At 34.6% G+C, this 20,296-nt stretch overlaps 1 protein-coding gene across 2 annotated transcripts in view; it reads left to right on the forward strand.

The window, feature by feature from the left end:
• LOC126737266 (NADH-ubiquinone oxidoreductase 75 kDa subunit, mitochondrial) overlaps window positions 1–16,230 on the forward strand; it is a 75,236-nt gene extending 59,006 nt beyond the window's left edge. For both annotated transcript variants that reach the window (XM_050442083.1, XM_050442082.1), the window contains exon 12: window positions 15,916–16,230. In XM_050442083.1, coding sequence (XP_050298040.1) covers window positions 15,916–16,065 — 150 coding nt within the window. In that variant the 3' untranslated portion in view covers window positions 16,066–16,230. The remainder of the gene's footprint in view (window positions 1–15,915) is intronic.
• The last annotated feature ends 4,066 nt before the right edge of the window (window positions 16,231–20,296 follow it).

Here is a 20,296-nt window from a genome sequence, read left to right on the forward strand (position 1 = left end):
ATATAAACAAAAGTTAAATTCTTCAATACGAGCAATAAACAATTAATTATTAAAAACTTCATAAGTAGGTTCGACGTGGGCTCCGTGAACTCTAACACATTCGCGGGCACGACGAATCGAGGCCACAATAACCCAAGATTGTTTTTTATATTATCACAATAAAATGTAATTCTTTGGAGCAGTTTTTCCCGAGTATCGACTGGGGTGGAATACACCAAGGTTTTGAGGTGACCCCATAGATAAAAATCTAATGGCGTTAGATCGGGAGACCGAGGAGGCCAAGCAACAGGCTCTCCTATACCTATCCAACGGTTTTCAAAAGTATTATTTAAGTGGTGTCTTACAGCAAAGCTGAAATGAGGTGGGCCTTCATCATGCATAAAATACATATCTCGGCGGGTTGCAAGGGGCAAATCTTCTAATAGATAAATAAAAGATTGTTCTGGAGGAACTCCAAATAAAGTTCTCCGTTTAAACGTGGTGGCAGTTCAAATGGCCCAATCAAAAAATTGCCAATAATTCCTGCCCAGATATTTATTGATTGAAATTGATGTTGATGATCAGAAATAATAGTATCACGGGGATTTTCATCAGCCCATACATGCGAGTTATGTAAGTTTTTAATTCCATTTTTGGTAAACCCTGCTTCATCCGTAAAAAGAATCGTGCTGATAAAGTTAGGGTTATTTCGCTGCTGATCTAATAGCCAGGTTGCGAAGTGTATTCTAGGACCAAAATCTCTGGGCAGTAGTTCATGCACTTTTTGTAAGTGATATGGGTACAACAGTTGTTCTTTAGGTACCATATGTACAATTGTTTTGGACGAATGAGCGGCTAATTTTCGAGTACTCGTTGTAGGAGTGTCAGCTACAGCGTCTAAAATATTTTCTTCCAACTGCACTGTACGTGCTGTTCTCCTCCGACCACCAGTATTCTTTTTTTTTTCAAAACATCCTAAAATTGCATTAAGGAAATTTAATAGTATTACCTCATTAAGTGGAAAACAGAAACCTACCAATTTCTCTTAGACGTTGATCAACACGTTGAAATGTTTTCTGATCCGGAATAAGCCGATTGGGAAATCTTTCTTCGTACAATCTTTTTACTTCCAATGCATTGCAAGACGCCAGACCATACATAAGATGCATATCTGCATACTCAATAAAAGTACTCCATATTTTGACGTAATTTAAATTAAAAGTTACCAAAAAATACAAAAATTAAAAAAATATTATCAAATAAAGGATGAATATGTTGACAAAGATTAGGTTTAAATGCAAAAATTCCGACAAATAAGTCAGGTACAATACAATTGGTTTACATTATTTTTTTAGTTTTTTTTATGTTTAGTTTTTATCTTAAGAATAACAAAAAAGGAATAAACGTATAATAAATAAGAAATATTTTGTAAAAGTATTTTTTAGGACACCACTGTATTTTTAGGAACATGTATTTTTTTTAAATTAAATGACTTACATCGAAATTCTCTGGTCTTTGAATATCTGGCGTACTTATCTCATTTAAAAAAAATAAAAAATAAACATTGACTCGTTTATTATTTTTTTTTTCCAAAACGGTTCATTTTATCGATAATGAACAAGAGTACCTTTTTTTTAGCCTACGGTTCAAGGTATCCAAATTTATTTTTTTTAGACTTTAACATACAAGGTCTTAAAAATATACGCAATTAAAGTGTGCAACCTAGTCCGCCCCTGGTAAAGTAAACAAGGTAAATGTATTTTAAGGATGTCATTTTAAGAGGTCCCTAATAGTGTTCATCACCTAAAATTTTTATTAAATTCTACCGGGTAGTTTAAAAGTAATTTATGAAAAACCAATTTCCAGCAGCGTCCTTTAGGAGGCTGTATCTTCGTAAAGAAGGCCTGTAGGAATTTTTTTTATAGGAACGTTCGGTATCATTTTTCGATGTTCTATCTGAATCCGAGAGATTTCCCACCTGAACCGGGATACCCTGTATACCTGTCTATAAGCCTTTCTATAGTCTGTAGTAGCAATGAAGTCAGGCTTATTGCCCTAAAGGACTTTGGTTGACGGTAATCTTTCTTGCCCGGTTTTGGGATAAAAACCACATTTGCCGCCCTCCATGTTAGTGGAACGTACCCCATTGCAATGCTGGCCTCAAAAACTCTTTAAGTAAGGCAGTGTAATTTCGATTCCATCAGGTCCCGCAGCCCTTATATGGACTAAACTCACCCTAATACGTGTCTCATTTAAAATATGAAAGTGATAGAAAACAACTGAATATGTCAAAAAAAAGCTCTAATAACAATTCCGTCAATATACCAAATTTCGTTTGTTTATCTTGAAAAGTAAAATAGTTTTTAAGTGTTCTCTTTTTCCTGTGTCACCCGGTATATGCTAATGCTCATAATTTGCAACTAAACCCCTTAAAATCATGTCTCTTATTTTTAGGATCCAGTAGAAATAACATAGAACATGTTTCTCAAGACTGTGTGGTTAAAATAGATAATACAATAGTACCTGTGGCTATTGAAGCAAAGAATTTGGCTATTATTTTTGATACTAGTTTGTCTTTTTCAGCCCACATAAACAAAAAAATTGCCACTGCTTATATGCGCTTAAAATATTTAAATAATCTAAAGCGTCACTTACCGAGTGAAACCAAGTATTTTTTGTGCAACTCTCTAATATTATCATTGTTTGATTATGGTGATGTAATCTACATTAACACAATAACATTTTCAGTTTCATCTTCTATTCAAAAAGTGCAAAATTCCTGTATGCGTTTTTCATTTAATATTTACTACAGAAGTCATATTACCCCATATCTTAATAAATAATCATTTTATTCTTTCAATGTCAAATAGACACATGTATTCTTTCATATACAGAATTTTAAAGTCGGGAAACCCACCATATCTTAGAAAAATGTTCAATGCGCATGAACACAATGCCATATATGGCATATGATGCCTAAATAAATATGTAGTGACATGAATCCGAATTGGATTTCTTCAAGTCTCTTTTCATTCAGGTTGTGTATAGCTGTACTGGGTCAAGCCTATACGTACATTTTCGTTTCGCATTTAATAAGATATACCTGTATCATATTATATATGTTTATATATATTGGATGTGTTTCATCTCCTGCGTTTCCCTGATTCAGTCGTTGCCTACCCCTGCCTTGTGTACATAAATATACACTATCGGCAAAAAGTGGAGAAACAATTTATTTAATTTTTCCATAGAGTACAATTAATATCGGATTGCAAATCCCTTAGTAATAATTCATCCTGGTTTTTGAATTTAGCTTCGTTCTTTTGTCGTAGTCCAATTGTCTTTTGTCGTCGATCCAATTCTTCCCAAAGATTTTCTATAGGGTTAATATCTGGGCTCTGAGCAGGCCACCTCATGGCATTAACTTTATTGCTAGCTAACCAATGTTTTACAAGTACTGAGGTATGCTTTGGATCGTTATCGTGTTGAAACGTCCACAATAGTGGCATGTTGTCGTTAGCATGTGGAAGCATTTGCAGCTCAAGAATGCGCAGATATTTAAAACGATCAATTTTACCTTCTACACGCACTAATGGACAGACACCTCTTCCTGAAAAACATCTCCGCATCATAACATTTCCGCTGCCATGTTTTATAGGGGGCAAAGTGTATTTAGGATTAAGTCTACAACTCTTCGGACGTCTTACCCACTTTACTTCATCGGATCCAAACAAATTGAATTTGCTTTCATTCAAAAATAAAACATTTTTCCATTTTTCCACGGTTCATGAAAGATGTTCCCTTGCAAACTGTAGTCTGGTAGCCCTGTTCTTAGGGAAAATAAAAGGTTTCTTTGCTGGACGCCCCCATACAGTCCCATTTGCCTAAGGCGATACCGTATGCTTTGAATTGAGAATGAAACTTCTGGAAATTCTTGTTTAACACTACTAGCTGAAGCAAATGGGTTACTGGTTACAAACCTCTTAATTTTTCTATCTTCAGCATCATTAGTTTTTCTGGGTCTTCCGGTCTTGTGAGGGCTTATAATAGTTTTTCTGATCTTCCAAAAGGAAATAACCTTGCTTATAATTGATCTATTAAGATAAATCTTTAGCTATTGAAGCTTGCTTTTGCCCACTATTAAATTTGTCAAAAATTATTTTACATCGTCCTGTCGTAGCTGTATCCGCGGGGCATTTTTAAACCGATATAGGATACATTTTGCAAAATTAAAAAAACAAAGAGATAAGACAGAATTGTTTCTTCACTTTTTGCCTCTGCTAAATCATACAAATAAACTTATTTATAAAAAAAGGCGGGTAAAACAAACAACATTCCAAAGAGATATATACAACATTCCAAAGACTATATTAGAACTGTGTTATACAGCTAAAAATAATACAATATTTTAAATGTTTCTCCACTTTTTGCCGATAGTGTAAATAAATTGTTTTTTTTTTAAGCTCTCATCTTACGTAAGGTTTTTTTGTTTTGTTTTTATTTTGTATGCTTTTTTGTTGCTTTTGCTTAAGAATGTGTCACTTAAAAATGCTGTGAGATCCAAAGTGTTTCCCGTCTCTTTGCTTGTCTATTTTGGCATTGAAGTCACCTAGTAAGATAAGGATTTCTTGTTTAGGGTATTTCTTTATAAGACCTTCAATCAGAGAGTAAAATTGTTCTACGTCCTTCTCGCTGTGATCAGTGGTGGAGGCATATTCCTGTATCTTTACTTTGAAACTCACAGTTATTAAACTAGATTAAAATATACATTTTTATATCTACTTAACTAATTGTAACTTATTCTACATAACAATAGGTCTTAAAAGCTAGGAGGACTAAAAACTAATACTAATAATATGTACAAAACACAATACTAATACTAGCAAAAAACTTGGGTATAATTTTCGACCAATTCATGGGTTTCGAATCCCATGTTAAAAACAAAATTAAAGCTGCATATCTAAGATTAAGGCAGCTTTATAAAATAAAAACATTTCTCACATCAAAACAGAAATATCTACTTTGCGAAAGTCTGGTTTTGTCTTTGTTTATTTATGGGGACGTAGTTTATGGAGATTTCTTATCTATAAGCATTAAAAAGGCTATTCAAAGAGTTCAAAATTCCTGCATAAGATTGGCATATAACATTCCATCCAGACATCAAATAACACCGTATCTTAACGCTAATCAAATTCTTAACATAAATAATAGAAGACTACTGCACATGCACATGTTTGTATACAGAGTCATAAAAAGAGGACAACCGGCATATTTAAGACACCAGCTTCAAGAATTTGTCCATTCTCATGCAACTCGAAATAACGACTTTATTGTACCTATCCACAAATCAGCAGCTTTTAGGCGTTCTATTAAATTTGTTGCCGTTCAGATATGGAACAGTCTCTCTCAAGAACTAAAGGAATTACCTCTCCAAAGCTTTTTTAAACAAGTCAAATTAAAAATACTTTTGGGTCAAAATAATAATTGATTTTGTTTTTTTGTTTGTGTACTTGCAAAAAAAAAAGTTTTACGTGTCTCCGACTAGTTTCGCCCGTTCATCTGCATTTCTCTGCATGCCGGTCCCCCTTCTCGCATCAGCGCTGCCTCCCTATCTAAGCTGGTATCCCCACTCCCCATTGAGGGTATATAACTTCATGAGTGTGCATGTCTTTTTTTATTAATATTTTCTTAGTGGTTTTTCTTGATTTTTTTTATGTTTTTACATTCCTATTCAAATATAGGTTCTTTTAATTTTGTCTCATAAATATTTAAAATATTTTGCAACTGGAAAGTAAATAATTGTTTAAGGTCTTTAAAAGGGTTGTCTCACTTGTACTATAGTTTACTGATGGTGCAGGCAAACGGTTGTTTTAATCGAGAGACACTCCTATTTGTCATAATAAAATAAGTGAACACAAAAATTTAACTTGATTGTAAAACTGACAAATAAAATCTTTGTATTTGTATTGTATAATACTAATACTATGGCTGCCGCATCTCGTGGGTCCTGGACTGGCGGACCTGGTGTGGGGAGGGGGGGGGGTTTGCTGACCTGGACGGAGGTGGAGGGTTGGTCGGAGCAGGAAGGAGATCAATCCCGTCTTGGTGTGTCGCCGGGGAGGTGGTACGGAGTTGAATGAGAGATCCGGATCAGGGGGTTGCGGTGCTTTAGAGCAGTGGTCAGGTACTTGTCCTTCGTCAGGTGATCTACCGAGGGTTGAGCTTGGAGATCTCGCAGGATGGTAGGTAGTGTGGCGCACGTAATCCAGAAAGCCCTGTTTTCCACTGCTTGGAGCCTCTGCATGTGGCGAGGATGGATGTCTGCCCAAGTGGGGGAGGCGTAGGTGATGAATCGATGTATGTTTGGTAGATCCCGATCTTGGTCTTTCGTGACAATTTGTTCCTGGGGTGGAGGAGGGAGTAGAAGGACGATAGCTGGCCTTGCCAGCTTGGGCCTTGGCGTGATTTTCCCAGATCAGCTTCCGATCGAAGATTATACCTAAATAACGGGACTGGACGGACCAGCCAACATTAGTGGTTCCCTATTTCAGATGGCGAGCAGGTGCTTTTTTCCTTTTGAAAAAGAACACCAGCTGGGTCTTCCTGGGGTTGACCTCCAATCTCCAGCGATCCGTCCAGGAGTGGAGTGAGTTGAAGTGTCTCTGATTCCTAATTTTAATATGCTCTTTGTTGGGAGAGGTGGTGAGTATTTCGGTGTCATCACCTTATTGGAGTATTGTGTTGTGTGGGGACTGAGGTAGATCGCGCATAAAAATGTTAAACGAGAGGGGAGGGGGGGCAGAGGGGAACCTTGGGGACATCTGCTCTTATTGGGGAGTAGAGACAAAACTATCAGCACAGACACGAAAAGATCGATTGGTCAAAAAGGAGTGGGCAAACTTTACAAGACAGTCGGGAAAATGGGCATTGACTAGTTAATGCAATAAACCGTCGTGCCACATTTTGTCAAAGGCTTTACTTATGTCCAGAAAAACAGCCCCGGTGTGCATTCCACGGTTTGCTCCGGAGAGAATGTGGAAAGCAAGCCGGGTCGTTTGATGGGTGGTGGAGTGTTCGGTTCTAAACCCAAATTCACCATCAGGGATTATTTCGTGCCTGTTGCAGAACGTGGTGAGCTGGTTAAGGATAGCTCTTTCGGAAATTTTCCCATTACTGAGAAAAGACTTATTGGCCTATAGCTCGAAGGGTTTATTGCTGATTCTCCCTTTTGTCTCCCTTATTGCTTTTTAGGGAGAAGGATGACATCAGCGGATTTCCATTGGGTGGTGAAATAAGAGAATTGAAATACAGTGTGTCCCACTTAAGGGTTAGCCACCCCACTAAAATTTTTGTTTCTTGACCAATTTTCAAAAACTTTTTTTTGTTGGATAGATGGTCAAAAATGGCACTTATGAGCCAAGTTCGACATTTAGAGAAAGCAGGCCATAGCCTACTGTATTCAAGTTTGAAGTGCGAAAAATCGAAAAGTAGTATTAGTTATATTTATTTTTGAAAAATGGTACTGGATTATTGTTCAGGACCACTTAAAACATAAGTGTATCAAATTTGGTTATGATAGTATACAAGGTGTTGAAATAAATTAGAGTCAAATTTTTAAAAGGCGCAATAACATTCTTAATCAAATACGAATATTTTTTAAATTTTTGGCTAATTGGCATGCGTCTTGAGAACACAAAGGTTGGAAATATCCTTCAATAAACAACAATCGATCATATTATCATACTATTTTGGGCTTCACAATATTTCATTGTTAGTTTGCAATTCGCACTTCACTAGTTACCTAATAATGTAATGTAGGCTAAGCAGCAAAAACTGAAAATAATTACCTTAAGGAATTACCTAACACCAAAGATAATAATACTACTAGTATTTTATCTTTGCTCAAATTTAAAAATTAATGCCACAAAACTAAATATTAGTTCCTTCAATATGTCCTCCATTAATTCTTATACATTTTTCTATGCGCCTTCTGTTGTTTACTACCACCCTTATAACTGTACCCTGCTTATTTCATTACTCTTGTCTAATGGGCTCACAAAGATCATGTAGAGTTTGCGGTCTTGATTTGTACACTTTGTTTTTAAGGGTTCCCCAAAGAAAAAAATCTAAGGGAGAAAGGTCGGGGGAACGTGCTGGCCACTGAATTAATGGACTATTTCGTCCTATCCATCGATTTGGATAATTCTGATTTAGCCAATTCCGCACTACCAATGCATTGTAGATAGGCGCACCGTCAAATTGTATGTGTTTCATTAAAGAAAAACGGCCCGATTATACGTTCGTTCAAGATACCGCACCATACGTTAATTTTCTGCGAATACTGCCTTTTACATTGTATCACCCAATGGGGATTTACGTTACTCCACATTCTAATATTTTGAGATGACACAATGCCGTTTGTAGTAAATGTTGCCTCATCGGTGTATAAAATATTTTTCAACAATGTAGGGTTAGCCAAATACTCGCCTTGTAACCACAAACAATATTCCATCCTGCGTTCTTCATCCCCGTATTCCAAAGTGTGAAGGAATATAGGCTTGAAAGGCTTCTTGTTATTTTTCTTTAAACACCTCCATATGCAATTTTTGGAAATATTTAAGTTGACACTAGCAACTCTAATGCTAGATTGCGGATTAGCATTAAAATATTCAAGAATTATTTGGTTATTATTATTTTCTCGATTACGATGTAAATGAGGACGTACTCCGCCTACTGAACCAGACTGATCAAACCCGTAGTTTATTCTGGCTATTGTTGAATGGTGAATGTTTTTACCAGGATGTCTCCTGTTAAATTCCGCCGCAGCTTCACGAAATGTTCTAACTCCATCGCCAACTAGCCGCACTACTTCAACTCTTTCGTTTAAATTATAATCACCCATAATGGGCTTGGAAAATTTAAAAAATATATTTATTTTTTCCTAAAAATAAATACAACATAAGTTTATAAGAACAATGACGTTTATTTCAAGTTGTTAGGGTAAGTATTTGCAAAGTTATAAGGCTGCTAGTCTGGGGTTTTTTATACCTCCCGAGGTTCCGTCCCAATTACGCGTTACGTCATAGACGCCGACGCGACGGTGTATTGTAGAGCGCTCGCTAGCCAGCCAGCCACAGCCTAGTGCCCAGGCGTTATTTTGATAGAGTAGTTTTGTTTGTTGACATTTTGACTTTTATCTTTTATTATTGACGTATTTTGCTTGTTGACTAATTACAATGGAGCAGGGATTTGTTCGTGGTCAGTCAGACAACTTACCCATTATATAAACATAAATATTTTAAAACTATAAAGCCTATTCAAAAATAATTAAAAATAAACTTTTACTTTGACACCCTGTTGTTCAAAAACTAAGCATTTTTATTAGACCAGGAAAATGAGTGGACCTGTAATCACGCACCTGAAACGAGCTGCTTGCCACCAAATCTGCAAAAATTTCATCTGGCAATTATTTTTTCCTACGAAATTTAAATCAAAACACTGAACATCCCACTTTGATGTAATATCCAAAAAGTATAGATTTAACCAAAAATTTTACTTAAAAAAAACCAAGAATGTCTTAAAATACACTCAAAAACAAGTAAGCGTGTCACCATAATGCGAGAAAAATTCGGCTCACTTCGTTAACATTGTAAATATAGGCTAATACCGGTCCATTTTTTTTGTCTAAGGCGTTTTTCGACATAGAACATACGTACATATGAACTTATTAAAATACAATACAAAATACAATATTTTATAGCAGGTATGTGGAGCAGACATTTTGAAAAACACAAACAATAACAAGAACATGCATGATAATATTAACAAAGCAGCGTGCGAGGTCAACATGCTAGCGTCGGTCGTCGCGTCCACTTGGGCGCCTGTGACATCCCGGCCGCGCTGGTACAAGGAAAAAATTAAACATAGCGTATTTATTCGAACTTTGAAAATTAATTGTGAAGTAACTATAAATGCTAGAGAACTGAAATAAATTGCTAAATTTAAGTTGGAGCCTGCTCTTTTTTACTAAGAAATAATCGAGTTGTCGTTTCCAAGCTCATTGTTCGACAAGCAGTCAAAATGAACTAAATGCATGAAAACTTCGACAAACTGTCAGAAACATTTTCTTTCATAGCATACTTGGCTAAAATTCCCACAAAATAATTTTTAACCAGACACAATCATATCTTTGGAATTTAACAAACAAACTCATAAAAAAACAAACAAATTGAGCCCATAATAGTATGATAATATGATCGATTGTTGTTTATTGAAGGATATTTCCAATCTTTGTGTTCTCAAGACGCATGTCCAATTAGCCAAAAATTTTAAAAATTATTCGTATTTGATTAAGAATGTTATTGCGCCTTTTAAAAATTTGACTCCAATTTATTTCAACACCCTGTATATTATCATAACCAAATTTGGTATACTTATGTTTTAAGTGGTCCTGAACAATAATCCAGTACCATTTTTCAAAAATAAATATCGGTAATACTACTGCTCTATTTTTCGCACGTGCCGGGTTTTTTGGTGAATTATTCCACTGATTTCGAGTTGGGTTACCTGGGGTACCGGGGCTGCGGTAGGAGCTTGAAGGGATGTTTGGACAGCATTTGTGATATTCCTGTATTATGTTGGTGTTTATTGATGACCGATTCGTTTATAGACACAAGATTAGTAACATGTCTAGCACCATTCTTTCTGATACTTAGTCCCAGGCCGCGCTCGTACCTTCCATTAATTGTTCCAGGAATTTAAATTTTCTTTATGGACTACATTAATAGATAATATGCCTCTGAATTATAGCGCATAATTGTGGCTTTAGATCACAGAAAATAAATTATGATCGACGTCAACTATACCATAGAATAACGAAACAAATAGAAAAATACTCCAATGCATTGTATGTATGCAATGGCACCTATTTGGACACCCAACTCGATCAGCTGGGACGGTAGTTGGGCGGCCAAGGAATTTCGCTCGCGATGCGAGCTGCTGAGGTGCCAAATTTCTTTTCTAGCGTGTCGCGCGTGTCGATCTTGATTTGTCTGGTTATTCTATGATCATATTGAGTTGGGCGGCTCGACGGCTCACCGGCCGGCCTTATGTGATTATTTTATTTTTGGCATGACTTGCATATCATAATATTGTCATGTGATAAAGCCCGCAATTTTTTTCGTAAACATTGGCCTAAGGGGAGTAGTTTACTTTTTTTAGCGTTGTTAATTTTTGAAACAAAACAAAAATGTCTAGTCTTACGCGTTTTACGGGTGGCGATAAATGTTATTATTTAAATTGCGACAACCTTAGGCGGAAATGCAGTTTGAAAATGTTTAAGTTCCCATGAAAAGACCAAATATTTGTCACGATTGGGTTTTTAAATGTGGTAAGTTCATCAAAACAAACTTATTAGTTTCCTAGATTTTTGTTTGCTTTTTTTGCTTTTATAAATTTATTAATATTGATAATTTTTTAACTGATGGTAAATTGTTTTTGAGGTTAGAAAATGCTAATTAGGCAAGCCGGGGCCTGTTCAATAATTATGGTCACAGATTTAACCAGAGAATTCTCTGGTTAAATCTGTGTTAAAGTAAATGGTTGGGGGGAGGTGGAAACAACAGCACACTACTTGATTTGGAACTAATATATATAATTTATTTTACCCATAAAGCCAAGAATTACCTAATGGCCAATAAAAAGTATCAATAATAATAGCAAAATTACTAAAATGAAGGGTTTAAATCACTTAGGTTTTAAGTTTGCTAAACATATGTACATATATTTGAATAAGTGTGCAGTGAGGAAGTTGCATGAAAAACAAAATCGGTTTTTTAGTATTAAAAACCGAGGAACAAAGTAAAATAATCAATACGTATTTTTTTATTTTGCTTAAATCCGATTATTTCAAAAGATATTCGAGTTTTTAGTTTTGTATATATAGATACACAAAGGATGGAGTGACGACATTAAACTATCGTCTTATGACGTCACAGGCACATTTCAAACCGCTGTAACTCTGTCAATTTTGGAAGTTTATTTATTTTTCATTCCCTATCAAAATCAAAAATAAAAAAAATTGATGCAACTTCCTCATTCCATCTTTCTTCTTTCTAAACATTTTTTGAAACTGTGAGATATTTGTAGGAATTTGATAATTTTTTATTAACCATTTTTTAGAAGGCGCAATACTACGCAATAAAATAATTTTCTGTAAAACATGAATTTCGCCTCAACAACTTAGATTTTATTTAATAAAATTTAGTATCTAAATATCTTAAAAACCTTAATACCTAAACTATATGATTTCCACTATAAATGTAAATAAAAAATAAAACTAATCAAATAATCTACTCTACAAAAAAAATACGCGCTAATACAGATAAAAATATCTTACTGGGCGAATTTCTGATCATTCATCTGTAGCAGTAGTTTAATTTTGTTAAATTTAGCACAATCCGGCAACCCGCTTCATCGCTCCGTCGAAACAAACCGGCGCGATTTTAAAAATTTCCAATTTAATAAGGTCGGCCGACGACAGCGCCAAGTGCGGCGTGCGCCACGTCCCTTGGTAAGATTACGAGTCTATTCTCTCGTTAGCCTATGACTATACTAATATACTGGAATGAGCATTACACACGCTTATATCGCGCTGTTCACCAAAAGTTGTTTCGAGTGAAGGTTATTTCATTTATTATTAACGAAAAACATTTTTGGAAAAATTTGTGACTTCAAGTGACTTCAGCTGCCTGAAAGAATTACAATATTATGAATTTTTTTAGAAAAATTAATTAATTTTACACAATTATTAAAAATCCTTATAAAGCAAGCAGAACTACTAATGAACTTACAAATAAAAAAAACAACAATACAATACAAACTAAATAAGTTCTAAACAGACTAGTAAGTTCACATAAATACTTCGGAAAGCGTAGAATGTTTTAGCTTGGTAATTTTAGATAAAAAAATCGTTATGACAGTATAAAGGATTATCTAGAAGGAGTTGTTTTATTTTCAATTTAAATTTAATCATGCTGTCAATTTCTTTCATGCTCTTGGGTAATTTATTAAAGCAGTACATTTTTCTCGCAGGTAGTTAAAGTCTTGTTTTGGACCATTGAAAAATTTTATTAGACAGTTGTCCATGCATTTTTTCATACTTTAACTGTCTTGATTCCAATAAAATTACATATAAATAAAATTGGGAAAAAGCAGTAAACACTCATTAATTCCAGGCATTTATTTCCGTCTTGGGACTAATAAATAAGTGTCTAACTTTTTTTGAAAATGTCTAACTCTAAACTAAATTTGAAATTGTTTTGAAAAAATTGGGACTTTGATTCTTTAGAACAATTAAGCTATAATAGATTTTCTAGAAAAATCATAAATATTTAAATATATATCTGAGATAAATAAATGTAGACTCCAAATGTTTTTTTACTGATTTTCTTAGTAATTCTGGTTAACTTAAATTGTTTATTTCAAGTAGTTGAAGTCCTCTGACCAGGAATTTAGAGGTATTTTTCCATACTTCAAGTATCTTAGGCCTATAAGAAATAAATAGAAACAAAAAATCGACAAAAAACTTTAACTGCTCATTAATTGCAGGTAGTTGAGTTCATTTTGATTGTATTTAGACTTCAACTGACTTTAAACTGAACAAATGGGGGGAGAAAGTAAACTCAAAGTCCAAGTCTCATAAATCAAGCGTCTATTTAAAGGTTACGCATTTCGCCGCATTAGGGCATCATCAGACCTAAGTAAAATTAACAAAATTAAATAATACGGAACAGAACGCTAATTAACAGAAAAGACATACCTATCTAAATACAAAAAACTGCACACTGACTCACACTAACATAAATAAAAATAAAATTAAATAAGTTTACACCATCGCGTGTATCGTTATTGACTAAAATATGAATCTTAAAACGCCAAATATCACATCCAGTAAATTTTTTACATATTATTTTATAAAGAATGAAAACAAGTACAATTATGAAAGGTAGATCAAGATATCAATGTCAATGAAGATATCATTGACACAATTTAATATTGGGCTTCTCTTAGCTCTTGTAATCTCCAGCTTTTCGAGGAGATCTAGTTTTTTACCTTTTCCACACTCATGTAATATAGTTACATCATCCGACACCGAAAAGTTATGACCAGTCGATAAAAGATGATTTGCAAAGGCTGACTTTGTTTCTTTAATATCGGTGTCCTTACAATTGTTGAAAAGACTTATATGTTCTTTCACCCTAGTGGAAATTCTTCTACCAGACTGACCAACATACACAGCGGAACACTCACCACAATTCAAAGAATACACCCCAGATTTTTCCAGTTTGCTAGAAAGTTTGCTCCATTTTATCCTTTGTGTTTATCAAGTGCTTTTTCAAAGTGTTTGCAGTTTTAAAAGCTATTGAAAGATTAAGATTATTTTTAAATAGTTTTGCAAGTTGGAGAGATATTGAACCAAAAAATGTTAAAGATCTGAATTTGTTAAGATTTAAAGAATTGGAGTGTAAGATGTGGTAGGAGAATTTATATTTATTCATGTATGCGAAAAAAAGTTTATTTATGGTAGAAAGTGGAAAACAATTATTAACTGCAATCTGCTTTATTATGTTAAATTCTTTATAAAAAGATTCCTTGGATAGAGGAAGGGTGAACATCCTATATAACAAAGAGTTAAATGAAGCAAACTTGTGGGTATGTGGTGAGTTAGAAGTGAATTGTATGATGTTGTCAGTTGTGGATGGTTTCCTGTATATATCGAATTCGATTTTATTATTATTCCTGGTTAACAGGAAAATCCAGAATCCACAATCCAGTAAAAAATTTACTGGATGTGATATTTGGCGTTTTAAAATTCATATTTTAGTCAATAACGATACACGCGATGGTGTAAACTTATTTTATTTTATTTTTATTTATGTTAGTGTGAGTCAGTGTGCAGTTTTTTGTATTTAGATAGGTATGTCTTTTCTGTTAATTAGCGTTCTGTTCCGTATTATTTAATTTTGTTAATTTTACTTAGGTCTGATGATGCCCTAATGCGGCGAAACGCGTAACCTTTAAATAGACGCTTGATTTATGACTTGGACTTTGAGTATACTTTCTCCCCCCATTTGTTCATATACTTAAGTCTCTTTGAGAATAATGGATGATTATTTTGAATGACTGTAAACTGTCTGTAAAATTGCCTGTGAAAAATTTGAAAGTAACCTAACTCAACTAAGATGAGCTGAGATGTTTTTTGAGATTTTCCTAATAATTCCGGGTAGTTGCAGCAATTTGTTTCTTCTCTCACATTATTGAAATTCTGTTTTAGACATTTGTAGTATATTCCAGGCTATTGAAATCCAATCCATAAGAAAAAAATTTAAAAAACTTTAATTCCTTATTAACTCTAAACAGTTAGGGTTAATATATAGGTTAGCAAGGGATAATTTTTATTCATTTTACACTTGAGCTAAAATTGCTTCAACAACCTGGCAAAAATTGAGAAGTGTCTCCAACTGCCTCGAAAAGTTTAAAATTGCTTTAACTATCTGGAAGAAATTTGAAAAGTGATTTGAACTACCAATTTTCATTGCCATAAAGCGCGGGATATTTTTAAAATTTTGCATTAAAACGAAACAAAAAAAAAATTGATGATAATAAATAAGCCTCGGAAAGTTATTCAATCTTTATCGCCAAACACAAATATTTTAATATTTTTCCTATTATATTTTTCAAGCTAAAGTAAGTTTTTATGACGATCCTGATGATTACACTAAACAGTGTCAAAACATTGGCTTTGATTTAGATATCTGTATATTTAGTCCAAGAAATCTGTAATTTATTTCAAGTTTAGGAAAGATATTACCTGCTCGTATTTTATAATGTTTTAACATAAGTGATGGTTTTTACGTTTTGCTTTTTATTTCACAGAATATCAAGACCCAATTAGACAGTGCGCCTCTGGATGTAAAACTGAAAGAGCTGTCAGATTATTTTATGACAGATTCGATCAGTAGAGCTTCGCCCACTATGGCTAAATGCGTACAAGCAGTCCTTAAACAAAAGCAGTCGAAATTTTAAGACACTAGTGAACAATGTATAGGTTATTATTTCTGTTTTTGTTAATCCATTGCTTCTTAATTTAAAGTTGTACATTCACGGATATTGTATTGATTATTTTAAGTGTTTAAAATTACTACCCGAGATAATAGTGGGTAATAAAGTGAAAAAAATAGTAAAATTTAATATGAGTATTATTAATGTTTGCATACTAAGATATCAGTACTTTTATTATTACAGTTTTTTTGTTATATATTTCCAAAAAATCATTGTAATCATTTAAAATACTTTTAAGTAAAATAATTAATTTTTCGTTGTTGCTGGAGTCGGAGCTATTACCCTAAAATGTAAAATATCATGTAGTGGTTTTTCAGTTTCAGGTACCTTTAGTAATATTTATTTTTATATAATACTTATTTTATTTAATTAATGATGGTCTTCATCATCAGTTATGATCTGAACAAAAGTTAATAATTGTATAGTGAAACGTTTCTAAAATCTTTTGTAGAACTAATTCAGAGGATTTTGCACATAAATAAGCAAGTTGACATCTACTGCTCTCATATTAAAAATCTTTTAAATTAAAAAAGCAACCGGAACCAGAAATGACATTCTAACTTAATCGTATAGTTCCATGCAATACTTACATCGCCACTACAGGATAGAATCCTGACTTGATGATGCATGAAATGGATCAACCGGAGTATTCGAGTAATCATAGCATTTTGAGTAATCGAGCATTCGGTTATCTGAAGTATTCAGTGTATTCAAAAGTATATCAGTATCCTCTTCAGTATTTTCTTGGGCTGGATTTTGGTAATGGTAATGCATATTTTGCTGTTTGTAAAATAGTTTTATACAAATTTGTACTACTTATGTTTCAAAATTTCTATAAGTGTTTCAAAAATTAAAATTCGTTACTATAGTGAAATGGTAAAACTAAACTACTTTATTATTTGTGACTTAAGCAGATTAAGAACTGTCTTAGAAAAATATCTTACCTTGCTGACTGACAAGTTTTCATTTTTCATTTCGAAAATAATATTTTATTGGACTTTTCTTGACAAATAGACGTTTCAGAATCTGGTTTTAAAATTACTTGATCTAATACGACTATTAATTAACATACTACAACATACTACAAATAAACGTACAAAGAAAAACAACATCTGAAGATCTAGCCCAGGCAATTGCAGCCAAAATAGGATGCGACATTATATGCTTTCAAGAACCAAGCAAAAAAATGTTTACTGGAGCAGGCCCAAGAGCATACCCCTCCGATAGTGAAGCAAGAAATACAGTAATCTACAAACCATAATCCTCTCAAAGTATAACAGATATCTACGCATACTGTAAGTCCAAAAATTATGTCTATGTGGAATCAGATCTCATCGGAATCTATTCAGTGTATATATCGCCAAACTGCAAATATGTAGAATATATAAACATCCTCAACGAACTGTTTACTAATGTTAAATACAATATCAAAACAAAAAAGAAACCACTTGTCATATGTGGGGATTGTAATGCCAAAAATCCCGTATGGCGAGGAAATGCAACTGATCGTAGAGGCAAGTTTCTTCAAGATACCACTGCTGCACTAAATCTAACGTGCATAAATGATGGAAAGCATGCTACACTCGTCAGACACAATGGAACCTCATATATAGATGTCACATTTGTAACAGAAGACATTATCAGATATGGATACAAGTGGGAAGTACTCACAGAGGAAATCAGCCTAAGCGACCATTTATTTGTCAGTATGGAGTTAAATCTTGGTGTCTCCATAAAAAAGAACAAGGGCAAGTTCATCAATACTCTCGATTTGGACAAATTTAAAATAGAGATTGCAAATACAACAAATGCCACTCAACCGGAGGACACGGACAACGCAATCAAGGGAATCCTGAATGCGTATACAAAATCCTGCAGAAAAGTTAGGACCGATACAGACTTCAAACTACCGTACTGGTGGAGCCAAGACATCGAAATGGAAATAGTAGACACTAGAAAGAAAAGGCGGTTAATGCAAAGGCAAACACAAGACCAGTTTAAAAGAGCAGAACTTGCATCCGACTATCAAAAAGCAAAAAAACAACTAACAAAAAGCATAAGATCAGCTAAGAAAGAAAAATGGAGACAAGTATGTGATTCTCTGAATCAGGACATTTTTGGTCAAGGGTACCAAATCATAAAAGCACAATTAAACTACAAAGGACCAAAAATCAGCCTGACAAAATCAGAAAAGCTACAAATTTTCCAAAACCTGTTTAAGACAACACCGAAATGTATTCTGGCAAAAACAAATACAGAACGACAAGAAATAGAAGATGTAACGGCATTGGAACTACAACAAGCTATCAAAAATATAAAACTAGGAAAGGCTCCTGGACCGGATGGAATATCTCCTTCAGATACAAAACATATATTGAATAGTGACATAGAATACTTCCAAAGACTCTTCACGAACTGCTTAAAGATAGGGTATTTTCCACGCAACTGGAAGCGATCTAAACTAATACTTATCGATAAACCAAAAAAACCTGGAGAGAATACCACCACATACAGACCGATATCCTTACTAGACATCCTAGGAAAGGTCCTAGTAGACTTTATCCGTAATAGATTCGAGAAAGTAACAGACAACCAGTAGCTCTAATATGCGTTGATTTGAAAAACGCATTTAACTCGGCTGATTGGAGCATCATCATAAACTGCTTAAAGAAGCCAAACATTCCAGACTATCTAGTGGCAATAATTAGCTCATATTTTTCGGATAGATTCGTGAACGTGGAAGATGGGATCAGCTGTAGTGTGGAAGGGGGAGTTCCCCAAGGTTCAGTCTTGGGACCAATTCTATGGAACGTCCTTTACGACGATGTTATGGAAATCGAAAAACTGCCTGGCACCGAGATCATATGCTACGCTGACGACCTGGCAATCATAGTTAAAGCACCAACAATCGAAGAAAATATTACAAGTGGAAATATAGTTCTATACCGAATTAAAGCCTGGATGGACCAAAACCGACTCGAGGTAGCTCCTGAGAAAACAACAAGCGTGGTATTCGGATGGAGCTACGTAAACAGACAACGAATTATTTACGAATTCGGTAATACAAGGCTAATAGCACAAAAATCGGTAAAATACCTAGGTGTTGTACTGGACTATAACCTGACCTTTTCACCCCACGTCTCTATGATACTCGAAAAGACACATAAAGTATTTAAAGCCTTAGGCGCCATATTACCAAATATCAGAGGACCAACTTATTCAAAACGAAAAATATAGCACCTTTCAGTCTATTGTTTTATATGCAGCACCAATTTGGAGTTACAGCTTAGATACAAAAAGAAATTCAACACGATTACTATCTTGCCAAAGGGTGGGCACAGTGAGATGCATCAGTGCGTACCACACTGTATCGACAGATGCAGCAATATTGTTGGCCGGGCTGATTCCCATAGATCTTTTATTGCAAGAAAGAACCAGAATATTTGATAGGAAAAATAATATCGAATACCCACGGGAAAACGCTTTGATGAAAATAATTGAGGAAGGGGAGAGAGAAATAACTCTTTATAAGTGGCAACAAAGGTGGCAAGAGAATCCGGAAAATACCAAAGGAAAGTGGACAAAGAAAATTATAAGGAACATCAAAAAATGGATCAACAGAAGCCATGGAGAACTTAATTACTACATTACGCAATGCCTTTCTGGACATGTGTGCTTCGGTGCCTACCTCCATAAATGTAAAACGCGAGAAACTCCCTCTTCCATGTACCAAGATGCTGAGGAGGATACTGTAGAGCACATGTTCTTTGAATGTTTGAGATTCGAGATGATAAGAATTGAGACTGAAACAAACATAGGGATACGACTCAATACTGAAAACTTAATTGATACTATGCTGAAAAACCTGAAAAATTGGAATGCTATTGGAAAAATGATGAAAGAAATGGTAAGGATAAAAGAAAGGCAAGAACGAGAGGCAGGATATTAGACCAATGTCCTCCCTGTGCTAGATACCATTGGTAACAGATCCGGGGAGAGACTAGGAGCACAAAAGAGGAAAGGGTTTTAGTCGGTCGCTGCGGCGGAATCCGACACTGCCCATGGTCGCCAGAACACCAATGACCATGGGTGTGCATTGATACGCAGTTCCTAAACCTCATAATAAAAAAAAGGGTTTGGTTGGGTTGGGTTTGGTTTGGTTTGGTTGGGTTGGGTTGAGTTGAGTTACTGAAGT

This window comes from Anthonomus grandis, chromosome 6 (assembly GCF_022605725.1).
Source record: "Anthonomus grandis grandis chromosome 6, icAntGran1.3, whole genome shotgun sequence".
Classification (NCBI taxonomy): Eukaryota; Metazoa; Arthropoda; class Insecta; order Coleoptera; family Curculionidae; genus Anthonomus; species Anthonomus grandis.